At 30.5% G+C, this 19,961-nt stretch overlaps 2 protein-coding genes across 2 annotated transcripts; both read left to right on the top strand.

Annotated features, from left to right (window-relative positions):
• Positions 1-9,914: 9,914 nt before the first annotated feature.
• LOC100797993 (protein trichome birefringence-like 39) lies at positions 9,915-14,839 on the top strand. The gene is made up of 5 exons (XM_003540344.5): positions 9,915-10,426; positions 10,532-10,703; positions 13,340-13,515; positions 13,616-13,774; positions 14,323-14,839. Exons 1-5 carry the CDS (start codon positions 10,095-10,097, stop codon positions 14,609-14,611), a joined length of 1,128 nt encoding a protein of 375 aa, XP_003540392.1. The 5' UTR covers positions 9,915-10,094; the 3' UTR covers positions 14,612-14,839.
• Positions 14,840-16,346: 1,507 nt separating this feature from the next.
• Positions 16,347-19,502, top strand: LOC100782788 (seed biotin-containing protein SBP65). The gene is made up of 2 exons (XM_006592800.4): positions 16,347-17,673; positions 18,765-19,502. The coding sequence occupies exons 1-2, from the start codon at positions 16,552-16,554 to the stop codon at positions 19,263-19,265; spliced, it is 1,623 nt and encodes a 540-aa protein (XP_006592863.1). The 5' UTR covers positions 16,347-16,551; the 3' UTR covers positions 19,266-19,502.
• Positions 19,503-19,961: the final 459 nt, after the last annotated feature.

The raw sequence follows: 19,961 nt of genomic DNA, 5'->3' as shown, positions 1-19,961 counted from the left end.
AGTAGATAGATCATTTTCTTTTTTTCTTTTGTCTTCTTAAATGGATTTTTCCTTCGCAATATAGTACTTGGTAATCTGGATGGTGGAGTACCTACAAAAGATACTTCAACACCCAAGTAAGGTCTCGATTGAGAGCAACAAATGAGGATAATAAATAAGAATCAACTATGGTCTTACCTCGATATTTGCATAGTTATTTATACATATCTTGATGAACCTTAGACCTATGGACCATTTCTCTATTTTATCTTTTTAGGTAATGTATTTCTAACTATCATTAGGGAGTTTGAATTTTACCATAATGGTTATCTATTAGTTAATTTAGATAGTCTTACTTTTGAATAAGTAGTCATGGGTGGGGTAAGGGTATTCGACATTCGACCACGTCGAATATTTGAACATTGTGTTGTAGGTTTCATGTGTAATAAATATGATACTTGGGTATTAGACATGGGTGAGTACCTAATAGTGATATGAATAGTAAGCAAGTTTTAAAGGATAAGATAATAGTACTCGGATATTTGCTACGGTTGAATACCTAGTACTAGTATAAGAGGAAAATAAGTATTACAGGATAAGATAACAATACTCGGGTTACTCGAGTATTTAACATGATCAAATACCTGATACTAGTATAAGAGGAAAGTAAGTATTAAAAGATAAGATAACAATACTTGGATATTCGACATGATCGAATACCTAGTACTAGTATAAAAGGATAATAAGCATTAAAGAATAAGAAGACAATGTTCAGGTACTTTGCAGTATCGAATACCTTATACCGGCATGATCAACCTTGGAAGGACAAGGGAACAATGGCATTCAAAGGCCGAATACCTGACACTTCCAGAGAATATACTTCAATGTTCTAACGATTTTACCAGAGATATATGTCTGGGTACCTAGCCTAGCCGAATACCGTATAGTATATTAAGCCTTTAAATTATTGTTCAAAGTATTTCTTTTGAATTTATTTTTTCAAAGAACAAATTACTTTACCAATTTTTAATTTAGAAACTTCGGGATGCTGATACCCACAACACAATTAATGAAGCACAGCAAATTTACTTTATATTAAACTGTAAAATTAAAGCCAAATACAATGAAAATATAACTTTGAATTTTATATGAAGTAATTCTTATGACTTTCCAAGTATCATAAGGTTCACAGAATTAAATATTAACTATTAAATAACTCTTCCTTTTTTGGGCCTTACCTCGTGCTATCGTCAATATGTTCTAACTTTTAATTGTTTTTGTCTAAAAGAATCAAAGTTTAGCTTCAAGTGATGAGAATATCTTTGGGTGGTAGTTAGCTCAAGAAAGGACTTTTATAATCAGCCAAGATATGCCTCTTTGGATAAAAATCGAACTTTAGCGTCTGGATTACTTGACCACCTAATCCCACATTAGTTCTTAAGTTAGTTGCAGCCATATAAAGCACATAGAACTTTTCTTAAGTACAAAGTTAGGTTCATCAATGCACATTTTATTTCCTACAGGATAATGCCTGCCATTATTGACCCATGAAATTGAAAGGGGAGAACAAAGAGAAGCAAAACAAGTTGAGAAAAAGGCTAGTATCTATAAACTTACTCATTTAACAAGCAACTTGTATTAGAATTTCATCAAGATGGGCCAGGAACTTTTGCTGGACATGGCCCGCATAGCCCAACTAAATTTCATTTTCTTGAACAAAAGAGATTCCACACACTCAAGTCAACTTTAAGCCAATAGGTTTCTTCTTCTTCTTCTTCTTCTTTTTTTTTTTTAAAAAACCTTAAGCCGAATAGCCAATAGGTTCTCAAGAGAACGAACAAATGCAATCGATTAGTTATTTGTTTGGATTATTATCTGCAAATTAACAACTCTTGAAAATTGCTTTGGATGGTATATAGGCTACTTTGCTCGAAAGAAAAGGACAACCGTTAAAGGAAAAAGACCTACAATAAGGTGGTGGATGCATGTAGTGGCGGCCTAAAGCTAGAAATTGTGACAAGGATGTTCATCATATCACATGCCTTGAAAAGTTTAAGTTTTCTTCGAAAGATTGCAAGGGGATAAAAGAATATCAACTTTTACAAATTCTATTGGCAATATCTGTGGATAAAGTTTTTTTTTTAAAAAATAATAATTAATATTTGAATTCAAGAGTCCACTAATTAAGTTATAACAACCTCATTTCAAATGATTCATGTGGTCAATGATTTATCCTAAATTAATTTCTTATATATAGTCCAACGTAAAATCTGCAAAACACACATTTTAATTATATTGAATGGTTTAAAATTAATTTTATCTAACTTTAAAACAAACAGTGGTTAAAATTTTAATTTTACGTTGCTGTTTTAATTTTTTAGATTAACTTTATTATTTTTACATTCATAGTATAAAGATTTTTTTTTATATTGCTATATAATCTTAAATTGTCATATAGTTAGAAATTATAATTATTTTTTTTATAATTATTTTAAAGTCATATCTAAAGTGATTCATAATTATGTTTGGGACAAATTAATTTTGAAGATTTCAACTGTTTTTTTTAGTAAAACAGTTGTTTGCAAAATAGAGAGATTTTCATTGGTCACCTTTAATTGACACTATTTTGTCAAATTTGCATCTATATATTACATGCTCCTTAGTTTTTTTTGTTTTTTGTTTTTTGTTTTTTTTTTAAGTTTTACCGCTGTATGAATTTATAAATGTGATATGGATATGAATATAAAAGGCTGAAGAGTGAACGGACCTTGTGACACATGTATGGAGCCTAAAAGACTCCAACAGGCCCTGTTTCTCTGTTCTCAGTTAATTCTCGTGTTGATGACAGTTTCTGTGATAGCGATTATACGTTAAAGTTGAAACAGCAAGTCAGAAGAAACTCTTTTATATATATATATATATATATATATATATATATATATATATATCACTCAATCAAGTGATGTTTTTACATGCCAAAACAAAAGGCCCCTCTACTTGACAGTCCTCTCTTCTTGCCTCTGTCTCTCTCACACATTATTTAGCTTGATGGGAATGACTTTAGCAATTGAATCTACAAGAAAAAAGTCATGTGGTTTATGATCAATTAACTTATGACAAAGTTGTTATTGAATCTACAGGATAAATGCACGTAGCGTGGATTGAATTTGCTATTTGCACATCAATATTTTTTTTTCGTTCTTTTATTTATTGAGAAAAAAATAGAGTTATAATATGCATTTTATGGTTTTATTAATTATCTTAAAAAACACATACTGTATTGTTATTGATTGAGCCTAGGTTGACCCACAACCTCAAATCATGTTACTCATTATTGAAGAAAATTCAATCATAATGACTAAGAACATCTTCAATCCAATACTTCTATATGAATTCTTAAATATGTCTCACATGTACCCATCACTCACTTTTTATTATATATTCCTAATACAATTAGACCCACTCTCAAACCTTGAGGAGCAATTGTCATTTGAGAACAAGTTGCAAATTGAAATACTCCTCTAACAGTGAGATACTGCGTTAATTGAGATGTTGCGCATCGAATACCACAACAACACCTCCGATAAAGTTGGTCTAATAGCACAATTCTTATAAATGTTGTCCAAGTCATACCTTGATAGGGGCACTCTCTTTATTCTCTTTCTTTTGGACTCGAACTGACTTAGACATCAAGATCCTTATTTCTAACCTGGTCTCTACTCATGAATCTTTCTTGGTGTGGTTATCCTTTGAAAGTTTGTAAAAACATATATGATAAAAATTATGTTATAAATAACATTATTATTGGTTTGGCTTTGAGACACGACATGATCTATATATGTGCCAAAATTCGCAAAAGCAAGGCATGTGTAATGTGTTAAGAAAACTTTGTAAGTAAGGAAGTTATAGTCGATTCGAATTTAAAACAACTAATTTGTTAAAACTTTGTTTTTACTATGCAATACATGATTCTAGCTATTTCTTCATTTCCGATAATTTTCTTCTCCCTCTCTCTCTTTCCAATTTTATACATCCTGTAAAATTAAGACACATAAATTCAAGAAATCTGCACCACAAACGAAGTAAAAGAGAAAAGGGGTGTTGTTGCATTAGTTGAGAAATCTGTCACTTGCACTTGAACACGTATACAGCACTACTACTAACTACTAAGCTCCCATGTGTTCCACGCAAAGTTTGGAAACGTAACCCTTCTCTTACTTTAATTTCAACTTTGCAATTTACTGGTTTATGTTTATGTTTGTGTGTGTTTGGTTTCTGCCAAGAACCAGGGAAGATCACGTGGACTCCGGATCTGGTCCCTACTTCTGGTCGGCCTATATATATATATAGTTTTAATTGCATTGCATGGGTGTAATTTAAGTAACTCTTAATTAATCCCTAAATGATCTGTAAGAAAATATTTTCTACTCATAAGGAACCATTGTTTATATAAGTAATCATAATTTAATTTTAAGCAACTTAATAGGATATGTAGATTATCTTTAATAATAAAATCAAATTAAGTAACGGTGTCTAAATATAAACAATTCGATAAGCAATGATGAAGATGCTCTAAGGACAATTGTTTAATTTGTAAGATATTTCTTTTTATATATACTTTTATTATTAATTGATTTTGATTTTTTTTTAAATCCTCACATAAAATTTATTCATCCATAAAAGTTTGTAAAATATAATATATCAAATAATGTGTCTTTAGTATTGTTGAATGTATAATTTTAGTTGAAGCAGACATCAATACTATATTTTGTTTAGCCGATTAAAATTATAATTTGTATAATAAAAACGTAACAAATATTTGTTTGATAAAAATCACATTATTTCTTTAAAAAAAAAATCATGTTTGAGTTAAATATAAAACTCTTCCTCCAAACGTATTCTTCACTGAGGGGAATATTTACCAACCCATAAATATTATATGAGCATAAAATTCAAAGAGAAGATTATATTACTTCACCGAGACTTGACCTTGATTTCAGGGGGCAACGGATAAAACCATTTGATATACCAAAAGCCTTACAAATTACAACGAGATTTTTATAATTGTAAACAAAAAGTAAACTTCAAATCATGGACCTGACCTTTGACATGCCTTACGTTGTATTGTAGATTCGTGTGGCTAGCTAGCTCTTTAACAAATAAGTAAAAATAGACCCACAAACCAAGTCCAATTTAAAATGAATATTTTCAATGATGAATTTAAACATTTATAATAAAATTTTACGGATTGGCCAAAGCAATAACCTCCACCAAGTGGCTCTTTGCTTTTTCTTTCTTTCTTTTTTTGTTTTGTTGGAATCACACTCATTTCTTAGTCAATAAGATAATCAGAGAGAAGAGTTTATACCAAGTACCCCATCATTGCATCATTGCAAACTGGACAGTTCCTCTCTCACTCTCCTGCACCCATATATTATCCTCTGTATCTGAAGATGTGTAAGTACTGTAACTTGTGTTTTATTTATTTATAAACATAACAAATAATACATTCTTTTCATGACCCATCAGTCATCAAAACAAATATTGATAGTAGTCATAACAATCAAAATAATACATTACTAATTGGCATGCAGGAATTGCGATATTAAATTATAATATCATATCAGCAGTTCCGATAAAAAAAAAAAAAAAAAAACTCTTTTGGACCCACATTAGCCTAGAACTCTCATGTACAAATTATAAACATCATATTTTCCTTGAATTACTCATTTTATAATAAAAAATGTGTTAAATTAGTCTTAATTACATTTTTAATCCCTAAACTTTAGGATAGATATGTTTTTGTTTTCTCAAATTAAAAAAAAACATTTAAGTCCTGCAAATTTCTAAAAATACATAATATCAACATTTGATATGTATCTATTCTCGAGAGAGTCGCATTACTACTCCAGTTAACGTTGTTAGCTTCAGAGAAAAAAATACATTTTTTAAAATTTGAGAGATTATAGTATTCTTTATTAAATTTGGAGACAAAAATAAATTTCAGGACGAAAAACATAATTAAAAAATCAAATCTACTATTCTATTATATATATATATATATATATATATATATATATATATATATATATATATATATATATATATATAAGAAGATTTTATTTCATGATGTCATGTGACATTATGCGTTCATTCCTTCTAAATAATTCAATTAATGCAAATTTTATATTTATTTTATTTTATTCTTTTTAATTAAAAATTAAATTAATTATAATTCATAAGAATTATATAAATTGACATATTTAGATTTTATATTTTATATAAATTGATATGATATATTTGTTGTTAATCAAAAGTAAAAATATGAAAAATATCTAATTATAAGTATATTTTGTAGGACTATGGTATATAAGATACACCACTAAATTTGGGTTTTATCTTTTATTTTATAAGTTTCTAGAAAAAATCTTCTATTTTATCGTATTATGAATTGAGAATTAATAATTTTATATTTTGTGAATTCAATTTTGTTAATCAAGTTGTGTTTTTAATAAATAAACCTAGATGTGCATTCTTATTGATCCCTTATTTATTTCATTTACGTTAATAAGTTTATTTTAAAAATTTTAAGTTTCAAAAAAAATTATTTGTATAATAATATAATAAACAATTATTTTAACGTATGTAATTAGAATGAAAGATTAATACCAAATATAAATATACAATTAACTACTAATTTTCATGCTAATTATAGTTTATTGAAATTGATATATTAAATATTTGATTGTTTTAATTAGACATATTTAACTGCGTTAATAATGTTTGATTGATAGTTAATTGATTTATCAAGTATATTTAGTTTCAAAATTTATAAGGATAATACTGTTTAGTATAAGCTGGTTTAGTAAAAACATTGCATGTTTTCTGTTATAAAACCCACTTGATATATATGTTTTTAACTTTTAATGTTTTATTATTTTAAAAGAAGGATAACAGTTCACGTATCAATTCGTATCTTTCATGCAAAACAAAATCATAAAAATAACATTACTCTTTATTTAATGGAAAAACATATTACCATTTTTTAGGTTAATTAAATCAAACAATTTTCTTTATTATTCTACTTGTGATTTTTTTTCTCCTTTTTTTATTTTTTAGTTTTAATTATTTTCCAACAAAAAATTATCTATAAAAAATTTGACAGAATTATTTAAACGATTAAGAAAATTATCATGAATATATATTTGGTTAAATTAAATTTTTAAATCTTATATGAATTTTTATTTTATATAATACCTTAACTGATTCACTAGTTTTTCTGAAATAATTTTTATAATTACAACAATCAATTATCATGCGATTAAAATAATAAATAATATATTTTATTTATTAATTATGATATATTTGAAACATTGAAAAACAAATGTAAAATATAAAAACATGCAAAATTTTATTATAATCAAACAATTTTACTCAATTTTTATTATCTTATATAAAAAGTAAAATACAAAAATGAACAAAATTAACTTTTTTTTTTAAAGAAATTTGAAATGAAAGACAAAAGATATAAGTAAAATAAGAAGATCTTACCTAATATATTACGGACATAGTAACAATTTTCTAGAACATCATATATATATATATATATATATATATATATATATAAACATTTATTGACACATCTACTAATATATATTTATTAAAATTTAAATGAAATAGTTAATAATATATTAAAAATTTAAATAATATAAAAGCACTGTTATAAATTATAAAATGTGAATTTAATATTAAGTAATATATGACAAACAGCACTCTATAAATTACATTTATGCAACGTACTATGTTATGCAGCGCATATGTTTCTGTTTTCTATTGACTAATGGAGTGCACTACGAAACTTCTGTCAATTACTCGATTTTAATCAAAACCGCCGTCTCTCGTCAATTACTAAAATATTTGAATACCAAATCTAGGTGCATTATTATGTATTTTTTATAATTATAATTTTAATAGTTTATTTTAATAATTTACGTAATAAAAGTTTATTATTATTTTCCTTTTTCTTTTCTGAGCATGCCTAGCTATGTGTGTGACCTTTTTGTTTCACTACAAAAAATTAACTGAAATGACTTGCATTAATTGAGACAAATTAAAAAAGTTTGTATAATTTACATAAACTCAAGTTTCAAATTCGATAACACAATTCTGATAAAGAAAAATGAGGCAAATTAAGAAGTTTATACTTTATACCGTATTAATTTTTAGTTCAAATATTAGCTAGCTAGGTACAGTTACCAATCAAGGGACGACAAATACTCTTTTACTGTCAACACATCAGCAGGGAACTACACAGTCATAATATTAGAGTAGCTTGCACGTAAGATATATATATATATATATATATATATATATATATATATATATATATATATATATATATATATATATATATATATATATTATTTACAGACACAAGCCAATCCCACCCAAAAAGAAATAATCACAATCTAAACGATATATAATTGACAATCATAATTCAATATTGCGCAACTTCCTTCGTGATATTAATTATTGTTGTAGCAGAAGCAACCACCACCATGTTGTGCCGATTCCTTTCTTTCTTTATATTTTCTTTTGTTGATATATGTTTATTCATTGTGCCTATGCTTACAAGAAAATGTTATATAGGAAACTATAAAAGAGAGGAGATCAAGAAACATAAACTAGCCATAGTTACATTATCACATAGCATACGCCGCAATTTATCAACTTAATAAATATAAATAATAATGATAAAGAACATTGCATAGTGTTAGCTCACACAGCCACGTACATTTGTGATTCAAGATATGTTTAATTACGTAACTCTGTTAAGCCTCTGGTCAACATCTAACACCTTTGGTAGGAGACCTATCTTTGCATGAGATGCTTGCTTTGTATGATAGATATAAGAAATTATTTTGTATATAAAATTGTATAAAAGCTTTTACAATTATGAGAGAAATATGACAATAGAGAGAAGACGTATAAGATAAGGTGAATAAGGTAATAAAAAAATAACAACAAAAAATAATATTATAAAATGTGTTGCATTTTTTTTATCAGTAGTATAAGATGCGTTGTATAAATATATTGTATGAATAATACATATAATTTGATTTTTATGCACTGTGAATACTCAATACAGAATGTTCTACAGAGTTGACTAATAATTTGGTAAATACGAATTTTAAAGTAACTATTATGAAATTTATAAAAATTAATTTGTAATTAGTTAACAGTGTTAAGTCAATATACAAATTATTTTCTCTAATATATCTCCAAATTCCCTGTAACAAATTTATGATAAAAAAAAACAGAGAAAACATGCAGGCACATGAAAGAGAAAAAAAAATCGCCTTTCTGGTCAACCCTGATATGCTCTGTCTCTATAATCCGAACCCCAAATCAAATTTGATAACGTGATACAGTGAGATAATTAAATAGTAACAGAGTTACTTGAAGGAGCATAATTGAGGCTGGTGTTGCACATAAAGGAATACCGTGTGACCAGAACACACTACTGTCAATACTTAATACTAGCATTGCAAATTTTGCAATTGTAATCTCAATGTTGTTAGTGCCTCATTAATTACAATATTGTAGTAATTAGTCATAAACTATAATCAAAGACCTCAATTTAAAGCCCAAAAGTCAAAGAAACAGAAATATCCTACAAAACTAGTTTTACTAGGCAATTTCAATTCCAATTCTGTCTTTCTCAGTGAAAATGTGACCATAATTTTCTGACTCACAAACAATCATAAATTTTTTAAAGAAAGGATCAGGATTTAGATCCAACCCCACCACATGACACTGTTTAAAGAATCCATCAAAAATTGCAGTGTTTCCGCCAGCAGAAATTAATAAACAAATAATGAAAAAACACGTATACATCAATACAAATTAAAAAAAAAAAGAGAAAAAGGTGCCATGGTTTCACATTCCTCAACCCCCCCTATTCACTCTCTCTCTCTCTCAAAAACGAACACATACACATTATATAAGCCTTTGTATTAGCCAACTTTTTCTGCACTCCTCGTCCTTTTCTTCCCTTCAACAAAACACAGGGGAAGGGAAAGTATTACTAGTAGTAAGGAACGAAACCCCAAAACATGGGTGGTGGTTTCTTGTTACCATTGCCAACCCTCTTGTTGTGTCTCTTTGTTGTGTTAATTTATTATTCCCTCCAAACAAAAGCTGAGGAATTTGATGAGTCCTTGTTGTTCAATGGAAAAAACGTTTCCAGTTTCAGCAGTGGCAGAAAGCTTGGTGCAGGAAGATGCAACTTGTTCCGTGGGAAATGGGTTTATGACCCTTCATACCCTCTCTATGACCCTTCTACATGTCCCTTCATAGATCCACAATTCAACTGCCAAAAGTACGGTAGACCTGACAAACAGTATCAGAAATATAGATGGCAACCCTTCTCTTGTCCTTTACCTAGGTAACCTTCTCTTTCACACTTCACTTCTTCTTCTTCTTCTTCTTCTTCAACCCTTTCCAATTTTCATGTCTTGTGTTATGGCTAAACGTGTGTACCTACCAACAGGTTCAACGCATTTGATTTCCTGGCCAAGTATAGGGGCAAGAAGATTATGTTTGTCGGTGACTCCTTGAGCTTGAACCAGTTCAACTCTCTGGCTTGTATGATTCACTCTTGGGTGCCCAACACTAGAACCAGTTTCATAAAGCAAGATGCTCTCTCCAAAATCACATTTGAGGTTGGTTTCCTAATTCTTCCTATTATTTTTTTTTGTTAAATTATTCAATTTGTCAATTTTTTTTATTCATGAGCCAAAGATCATAGACTTTATAATAACTCAGGCACATGTTGAGTTAAACTTTCTTAATTCAATTAGTGATATAATTATACTTATTTTAAATTTTAGTTATTGACCAGAAAATTATATAAGTTTTAATCCTGCACACGTATAACAAATTATGTTTTAGTCCACCTTGTCAATGTAATTTGTGACGTGGATGAAAGACTGCTGTTAATATCGCTACAAAAACTTGTTGGTAATGTCAAAGTGACTGCTACAAGATTTTCTGATAGATTCAAAACTGTCAGAAAAATGACCACATGAAATTCCTTTTAACAGTTTATCACCGTTTTGTAGCAGTGTTAACAACAACACCATCAGCCACATCAATATATAGTAGAGAGCAAATTAATGTTTTTTCTAGAACTAAAATTAAAAAATAAAAATAATTATAAACATCAAGTGAGTAAACTCAACTATTTTTTTTTCAGTCATGTGTTGTTATTTTTCTTTCCAACTTTTTGCGTTGAATTGTTGCGGTGGGAATGATCATTGCTTGTTTGGTGTGGTGTTGTGTCCATGCAAGTGGTGTCGTTTTCTCACTCCCAAAGTTGAAAAATGTTAAGTATTTTGCCTTATTTGAAGTTTTGAACTTTAATTAATTCAGCTATTCATGAGTCCGATAGATTTGGTGTGAGCCGGCGGGGAGATATATAAAACTTGGTTTTTGTGTGTATATTTTTGTGTTGCTGTGAAGCACCGAAATTAAGTTTTGGACGTGATTGGTGGGTGAATTCTCCTTTTGCAGGGGACACCTTTGGTTGTTAATTTGAAGGATATGAAATGTTTCCCTTAATTGCTATAATTATACTTTACTTGCACCGTTGCTCTTTTTACCAATTGTGAACGTGCACATGATTTCCTTAGCTAGATCGAAACATAGAGTAAAAAATAAAACAAAATGTTTTTTTTTTTCATTTATGTGGCAGTTAAAAAAATCATTGTTTCTGAAAAGTGGGAAGTATGGTTATTATTTATTACCTCACAAGTGATGTTTCGGTTGCAATATCAAGTATGCTAAAACTACAGTAATCTCTATTATTACTGTTCTTTTTAAAAGAAAAATGCTAATTAATAATAGTATCTTCAAGATATTGTAATTAAAAGTAAAAAGTCGATTAAAAAAATGGTGTAACATTTGGTGTCACTAATTCACGGTTTTTTAATAAATTCTTTTGTATCCGTTTTGTTTATTGTTTATTTGCATATAAATCCCTTAACTTTTGAGTTTGTGCTCCAAATTGTCAACACGTTCTTGCTTTATATAGAAACTGTTAAACAAATGTCTTAATTAGCAATGATGAAAGTTGGACATCTAGTTTTCCCTCCAAATCTTTGTTATGTGTATAGTAACATCAAGTCATCAATCTCGGCGTAGTATTCCGTAGCACCCCAACATCCATCATTATTTATAACTAAATTATGAACAGAACCTTACTCAGCTAATCCATTTTTTCTTTGCAAGATCCATTCCCGCAGCTGCAATGATTGAAAATTTGATGTTTGCCTTATCTTTACCTTTTCTCATTCAAGATAATCCTATTGATTACCTGCTTTACTGTGTTTACCAACCACATATAGGCTTCAATCATGCTATTTACGCAACATTACGGGTATAATCATTCATAATTGCATATGGGTAAATGGGTTCATTGTCCTCAATGGAAAAGGAAAAAAATTTGAAGCGGCCCATATATATATTACAAATACATTATACGTGTGACAATTTTACAAAATTGTACTGCAACTAAGCAAGGTGTTCAAATAAAATCAAACTATAGTGAAAATAAAAAATCAATCAAAAAATTTACTAACTGCTCAAAACTTTGAAATTCATGGATTTATGTTTGTGTTAGGTTCGGTTTGCGGTTTGAAATTTGAAGGCCGAACCAAATCAAATGAAACTGCTTAAGTCCTTTAAGTGTATTTATTCTTTCATGCACAATAAGTATTTTATACAAAAGGATAGTACTTACGTGTGTTTTATCTGAGAAACTTTCTAATTACTACTATCTAACTCTATTCTAATTTTTATTCAATTGTTGAAACTTCTGTTATCCGTCTATTTTTAAGCCAACATCACATCAAATTGCATCACAAAACACCCTTAGTTCAAGGTTTGTGGATATAATTTGTAATTATGTCCTTAATTACTTCCAAATTAGACCACTTGACACTAGTGGCTTCATTCATACGCTGTCATCTGCTTGCATGACTTTTTCCTTTATAAATTCGGTAAGCTACAAAAGTGTCACATAAATGGGCCACTTTGTGATAAGGAGATATTTTCTTTTTCTTCTTGTTATTTATATTCCATGGTCCTTTTAGAGCTTTTTTTTTAATATTTTGAAACTAGAGGGAAGAAAAGACACCACTGGATAATTTGATAGGGAATTTTCTTAGGAAGTAAACATTGGTAGAGGGTACCAAAATAGACAAATAAAAAAATGCACTAAAGAGGGATGGTTACGGAAAAATTATTCACAAATATCTGTATAAATTCTTTTAGTTATAATTATTTAATTTTTTATCAGGACTATGGCCTTCAGTTATTTCTATACCGCACAGCATACTTGGTAGACCTTGACCGTGAGAACGTTGGAAGGGTTCTGAAGATTGATTCAATAAAGAGTGGTGATGCTTGGAGAGGCATGGACGTCCTAGTTTTTAACACGTGGCACTGGTGGACCCACACCGGGAGTTCACAGCCGTAGGATCAATCTTTCACATCATTATTATGTTATGATCAATTTCGTTAATTTAGGGGTGATCAATATTCACTATTGGTGTTCATTAAAATTAAATTTCAGGTGGGACTACATTCAAGAGCGTAACAAGTTGTACAAAGACATGAACCGTTTCATTTTATTCTACAAAGGTTTGACAACTTGGGCTAGATGGGTTAACATCAACGTGAATCCAGCCCAGACCAAAGTCTTCTTTCTAGGAATTTCCCCTGTGCATTATGAGTAAGTTATTCCAATCTAGTTTATTAGTCTAACTGCCAAGCTGTGTTCATATTATAAACAAGTTATTAGATACTCTGATATCAGAGCGTGTTAATGAAGCACGGACACTTCACTCTTTTGTCGTGTTCGGTGTCCGACATGCGTCCGTGTCAGTGTCCGACACCGACACGATACCCTTATTACGTTTTATATTTTGGACATTACAGGTGTCTACGTGTCGTGTCCGTGTCGGTGTCGATGCTTCATAAAAATTAATAACTTTTAAGTATTTAAGTTTTTTAACTTATGAAATAAAAATTAATAACTTTTAATTGATCAATCATATTTATGATAACTAGTAATGAATCCACATTACAGCCAGCGGGTGAATTCACACCCTCTTATTTTATATATTTGAACTCCTTGATCCCTCTCACTTAGGGTCCTAGATCCGTGCTACTTATGATAACCCTAGACAATCTAATAGTTTCTGATTATATTGTATGAGAATATAAGTAGAATTGGTTTTTATTAATTGTGGATGGTGGTGTATGTGATGTGGTAATTAGGGGGAAAGATTGGAATCAACCAGCAAAATCTTGCATGAGTGAGACAGAACCATTCTTTGGATTGAAGTACCCTGCAGGGACACCAATGGCATGGGTGATAGTGAACAAGGTTTTGAGTAGGATAAAGAAGCCAGTGCAATTCCTAGATGTGACTACACTCTCACAGTACAGAAAAGATGCACATCCTGAAGGCTACAGTGGGGTTATGCCAACTGATTGCAGCCATTGGTGTCTTCCAGGACTGCCTGATACATGGAATGTGCTTCTCCATGCTGCTTTATTTGACTGAAGGAGAGGAACCAGCTAGCTAGTGACTTGCCAACTTTGTTTCTTTAGAGGAAAACCAATTGTTTTCTAATGTAGGAAATATTTAATTTGGCATTTGGCTTCTTGGGATTGGACAATAAAAGGGTTTGATTCTCCAAATTGTAAATTTTCATATTATTTTGGCATAATCATATGCCTTGATTGTACCAAATACCCCCCCTTCGGAATATTGAAAAGCATTTGCACTGAAGTTTCCTTCGGAATAACTTGCTGCTGGATCGTTGTGAATCAGGTACTTGATGATATTCCTCTTTTCTGAAGCTTAAGAATAAAAAAGGGAAGTGAGAATCTGATCCTACTTTGCTAACTAAAGCAATGTTAAGCATAATAAGGCTCCCAAGTTTAGATGAAATTAACTGTCTTATCTCTCACGAAAACTTTCGAGTATTATTTTTTTCAAACTTTCTAGTTCAAACTATTTAAAGTAAGTTTTACTTTCTTCTAGACAAGAAGAGGAACTGTTTTGGTTTTTTTGTTCGTAAATACACTTTTTTTCTTTTTAAAATTTTTTTTTTCGATCTACACTATTTTTATACACTAGGGATTTTCTTTTTCCTTTTTGTTTTTTTAATTTAAAATATTATAAAATATAAATATTATATTATATAATTTTTAATTGGTTTTAAAATTACTTATTTATTAAATTAAATTTTATAATTTTGTTTTTTTAATTTTTTAAAGAAAAAATATAGAAAAATAAAAAAATTATATAAAATTATATTTAGTAATATAATTATATTAGAAAATTCAGATTTTAAATAAAAATATTCACCTAAAAAAATATGTTAAGTAAATTAAATAATAAAATAAAAATAATTATATTTAATAATATCATTTTCTTTTAAAAAATAAAAAACAAAATTATAAAATTTAATTTAATAAATAAGTAGTTTTAAAATCAATTAAAAAAATTATATAATATAATATTTATATTTTATAATATTTTAAATTAAAAAAAATAAAAAGGAAAGTGAAAATCCTAAGTAATATATATTGGAAATTAAATTAGAAAAAAGTAAGAAAAAAAAAGTGTATTTACGGAAAAAAAATCAAGTGTTTTAGTTTTAGTTTGTTTTCACGTTTTTATTATCAACACTGAAACCAAAATAAATCAAATGATGTTTTTTTCAATAGAAAAAGAAAATGGCGACTTCAATGGAAGCAAAAAAGGTCTTTTAATAAAAAAAATGAATAAAATAAAAATAAATAATATATACCATGGTCGCGCAAATATTTTTTTATACTATTATTTAGTTACTAACTTTTACATTTAAAAAAATTATTCACTTTTATAATAATTATTTCAAAAGTGATATTCAAGATTTTTTTTATTGATTGAGAATATAAACTTCTACGGAAAATAATATATACATGTTAAACTCACAAAATAAACTTGTGGATGTGGTGCATGGTTTGCAGTATTATGTGTGTAAAATAATATATTATTTGTTTTATACTCGTTAGACATAATATTAGTATAAAATATTAAATTATGTTTATTTTTTTATTTTTACAAGATTCAGATATAAAATCTTATTTAAAATGATTGAATCTAATATTACTCAGGTCAAGGTCAATGATTGTTGGTGTATAAATAATTTATGAGGTGACAATATAATGTAAATTATTATCTATTGTAAAATTTGCTGAATATATAATACAATAATTTCTGTTTACATGTGAAAGTCTATAGAAATTAACTAAACATCTAAATAAAAAAGGGCCTGCATGCAATTCTATATGATCGTTATCTATATGATTGGGTTTCTTTGGTGGAATGGGGTTAATTTCAAAGATATATGCCACCATTCCAAAGAATGACGCGTGAGTAACCCTACCTCTGTTGATGCCGGGTGAGTAACTGAGAGAGAGATTCACGTTGAGAAACACAGGGTTCCCAAGATGGCCACCCAGTTCGAGCACCTTGGGAAGGACACTCCTCAGGGTAGCATAGAAGCGTTGCAAGTTGGAGAGAGGGTCAGAGAGACTCACGAGTTGGGTGCACACTTTGAATCCCTCGCTGACAAAGCACCGAATGTAGTTGGAAACAAAGACAATGAAATAGAAGCTCGTGGCGGTGTTCGTGATGTTGGAAAGTTCGAAATGAAGGGAAACAAGGATAGACAAGAACTCGAAAAACGAACAAGAGAGGTAATAGGAAGAGAAGAGAAAAAAAAAGGAAGAGAAAGTGGAGGACAAGTAGTGGCAGAGAAAGGAAGGGGAAGGGTTGGACCTGAAAATGAAGGTGCAAGAACAACCGCGGTTATAACTTGCACGTTGGAAAAAGGTGGTGCTACTCAGAAACCATTAAGAGAAGAAGAGAGTGAAAGTACTGAAAGATCAACGTGGGAACAGATTTCCAACTACAGTGATCAAGCCACGCAAGGTGTGAAGGAGAGGTACGATAGAGCAAAGCAAGCAGCGAGCGAGACACTGAACACCACAGCAGAAACCGCACAAGAGAAAAGCGCACAGGCTAAGGACCTTGCAACACAAGCAAAGGACGCAACGTTGGAGAAGGGTCAACAAGGCTATGTTGCGACGAAGGACACCATTTCAAGTGCTGCAAAAACCGCTTCTGAAAAAACTGCGCCGGTGGCAGAGAAGGCCAAAGAGTACACACTTCAGGCTGCGGAGAAGACCAAGAGTGTCGGTGGCACGACGGCGAGTTACGTCGGAGAGAAAGCGGTGCAGGCCAAGGATGTTACCGTGGAGAGTGGGAAGAATGCCGCGGGGTATGCTGCCAAGGTGGCTGTGGATTTGAAGGACAAGGCCGCGTCGGTGGGGTGGGCCGCGGCACATTTTTCCGCGGAGAAGACGGTGGAGGGGACCAAGGCCGCCGCACATGTTGTCGAGGGAGCGGCCGGGTATGCCGGACATAAGGCCGCCGAGCTTGCTTCGATGTCGACCGGTGCTGTTAAAGGCTTGGCTGCTTCAGCTGGTGAGACTGCTAAGGAATACACTACAAGGAAGAAAGAGGAGGCACAGCGGGAATTGGAGGCCAAAAAAGCATTTCAACCTCAGGTTCCATATAATAATATCGTCACTCTATGCTTGTCATTTTGTTGTCTTGTTCTTAAATACCATTAACATTGTATATAATCAATCTATGCTTGTTAGAGTAATCAGCTCCGATATCATGAGAATTTGGGTGTAGACTTAATTCAAGTCTAAAAGTTAGCTTATGGGTTCAGGATGTTCCTTCAATTATTCATACTAATAGCCATTAAGTGTTTTAGTTATCAACAAAATATATTATTTTTGAATTATCATGATATTAATATAAAGTATTTATCGGTCTTGTTAGTGACTATTCTATATTTATCAGTCTTGTTAGTGACTAATTTTCGTCAGAGAACTTGATTAATTACTTTTGGTGAGCCTCTTTTCTTAATCACAAGATTCAAATCCACGACACGACTTCATGACATTGGTATAAAGTATTTATCGATCTTGTTAATGATTAATTCCCACAAGAAAACTTGGTTGATCACTTGAGTATATTCTATCAACAAGTTTGAACCCAAGACTTTATTTAAGGAAAACTTTATTTAAGGAAACCTAGTTCAGAATTACTCGAATGAATGACTTATTGGTTGAACAAAATATTAATATTTTTTAATTAGAATTAGAATTTTATGCATAATTCAAGTACATAACAAATATTTGTATTAAAAGTCAATGTAAATTATCAACCTAATTTTGATTAGGTAACTACACCAATTTGGACTATATTACTAGTCATCAGAACTAGAGTTTCATCCATACACAATTCACGTACATAAGAAAGGTTTGTATTAAAATTCAACATAGACTATCAAATTAAGTAATTTTGATTAAGTAACAACACAAATTTTAACTATATTACTGGTCATTGTGGTATCTCTAAGAGATGCATTAAATAACAAACTAACTACTTTTTCTCAACTCATGAATGTCAATGTAGAACCATGCTTAATTTAATAGATAGGTGCACTAGTACAAGTTAATTGTAATTCATTTTGCCAATTTGAGGGGTTTTGTTTTGTCTAATCTTGGAAATAGAACTGTTAAGAAAAATGTGGTTCAATGCTGTTGAAGACTATTATATACTAAAAATTGAAGCTTTGATTTAGGAAGCCGAGGAGAGACCATCCCAAGGAATTGGCGAAACAGTGAGCAGTGTCGGTGAGAAGGTAAAGAAACCATTTGAAAACATTTTGGGAGGAGAAGGGAAAAAAGATGAAAGTGGTGGCAATGACCAAAGTAGTGGAGGAGGTCAAGAACAGGGAAAGAGTATCATTGGTCAAACACTGACAAGCATTGGTGAGAAGTTGGGTGATGCAAAACAGAGAGAGGAGCTGATAGACAACGTCACTGAGGGAGGGAGCGAGGTGTTAGGAGCAGTAGGTGAAACCGTGGGTGAGATTGGACAGAACACGATGAAGCCAGCGGAGATAGTTCAAGAACGTGCTCACGTGCGACAAGAGGGTGGGGTGTTGGATGCCATTGGCGAAACCATTGCTGAGATTGCTGAAACAACTAGAGTCATGGTTGCTGGAGAGGACAAGAGAGTGATGCCGGAGACTCGTGTAACTGATCGTGCCAAGCATGAAGAAAGGTCGGAGAGTGCTTGAGTCTCTTTTTTTTTTTTTTTTTTATTTTATCCGTGCAAATTGAGACTAGTATTTTAAACCTTGAGTCTAAGTGATAGATGTGTTTGTTTTCTAAGGTTTAGTTTTTCTATCCTTCTATGTCATGTTTAGTCTGTGTCAAGTTTGATGTTTCGGGTTTGTTCTATATATGGAATTGTAACAAATAAGAATCTCCTTTTTTGACATTATGATAGTAAATAATGTGTGCTTTCATACACATGCAAGCAAATTTTTAATTTTTTATGCACTGTATATGATCGCTACAATATTATCTAATGAGTTATGTTATAACTTAAATTCTCCAAATTTAATCATTTAGTTTAAAGTTTAAACAAATTTTACGAGGTGCTATCAATTAAACTTAATTCCATTTGATCTAACTTTATCCTTCTTTGTTGTTTGTTGTTGATGTGCACGAACAATAGCCTTCAACGGGACAATAAAACTTACACCTATTTTTAATATTAAAATATGGTTGGATAGAAGTTAAGGTGAGTATCTGTCAATCAGCAGAGTCAATCATGTCTAAAAAATTTTAAATCACACGGTCATGGTGTAGCATTAAATTGATGTGCAACTAATACTTTATAGTATAATGAATTTTCATGGTTACCATTAATGGAAGTTTATCTAATTTTAAAGAGAGGCCGTTTGTATGAACTGAAAAAGCAGGGAGAA

The sequence above is a fragment of the Glycine max genome, chromosome 12, assembly GCF_000004515.6.
Source record: "Glycine max cultivar Williams 82 chromosome 12, Glycine_max_v4.0, whole genome shotgun sequence".
Lineage (NCBI taxonomy): Eukaryota > Viridiplantae > Streptophyta > Magnoliopsida > Fabales > Fabaceae > Glycine > Glycine max.
Note: the sequence above shows the minus strand (reverse complement) of the source record. Positions and strands in the feature narration are given on the sequence as shown.

Bases quoted from the DNA above. Each gene is read 5' to 3' on its own strand.
- LOC100782788 (XM_006592800.4), top strand. From the start codon at position 16,552: ATGGCCACCCAGTTCGAGCACCTTGGGAAGGACACTCCTCAGGGTAGC. The intron at 17,674-18,764 runs GTTCCATATAAT...GCTTTGATTTAG, and splicing joins AAAAAGCATTTCAACCTCAG to GAAGCCGAGGAGAGACCATC.
- LOC100797993 (XM_003540344.5), top strand. From the start codon at position 10,095: ATGGGTGGTGGTTTCTTGTTACCATTGCCAACCCTCTTGTTGTGTCTC. The intron at 10,427-10,531 runs GTAACCTTCTCT...ACCTACCAACAG, and splicing joins TTCTCTTGTCCTTTACCTAG to GTTCAACGCATTTGATTTCC. The intron at 10,704-13,339 runs GTTGGTTTCCTA...ATTTTTTATCAG, and splicing joins TCTCCAAAATCACATTTGAG to GACTATGGCCTTCAGTTATT.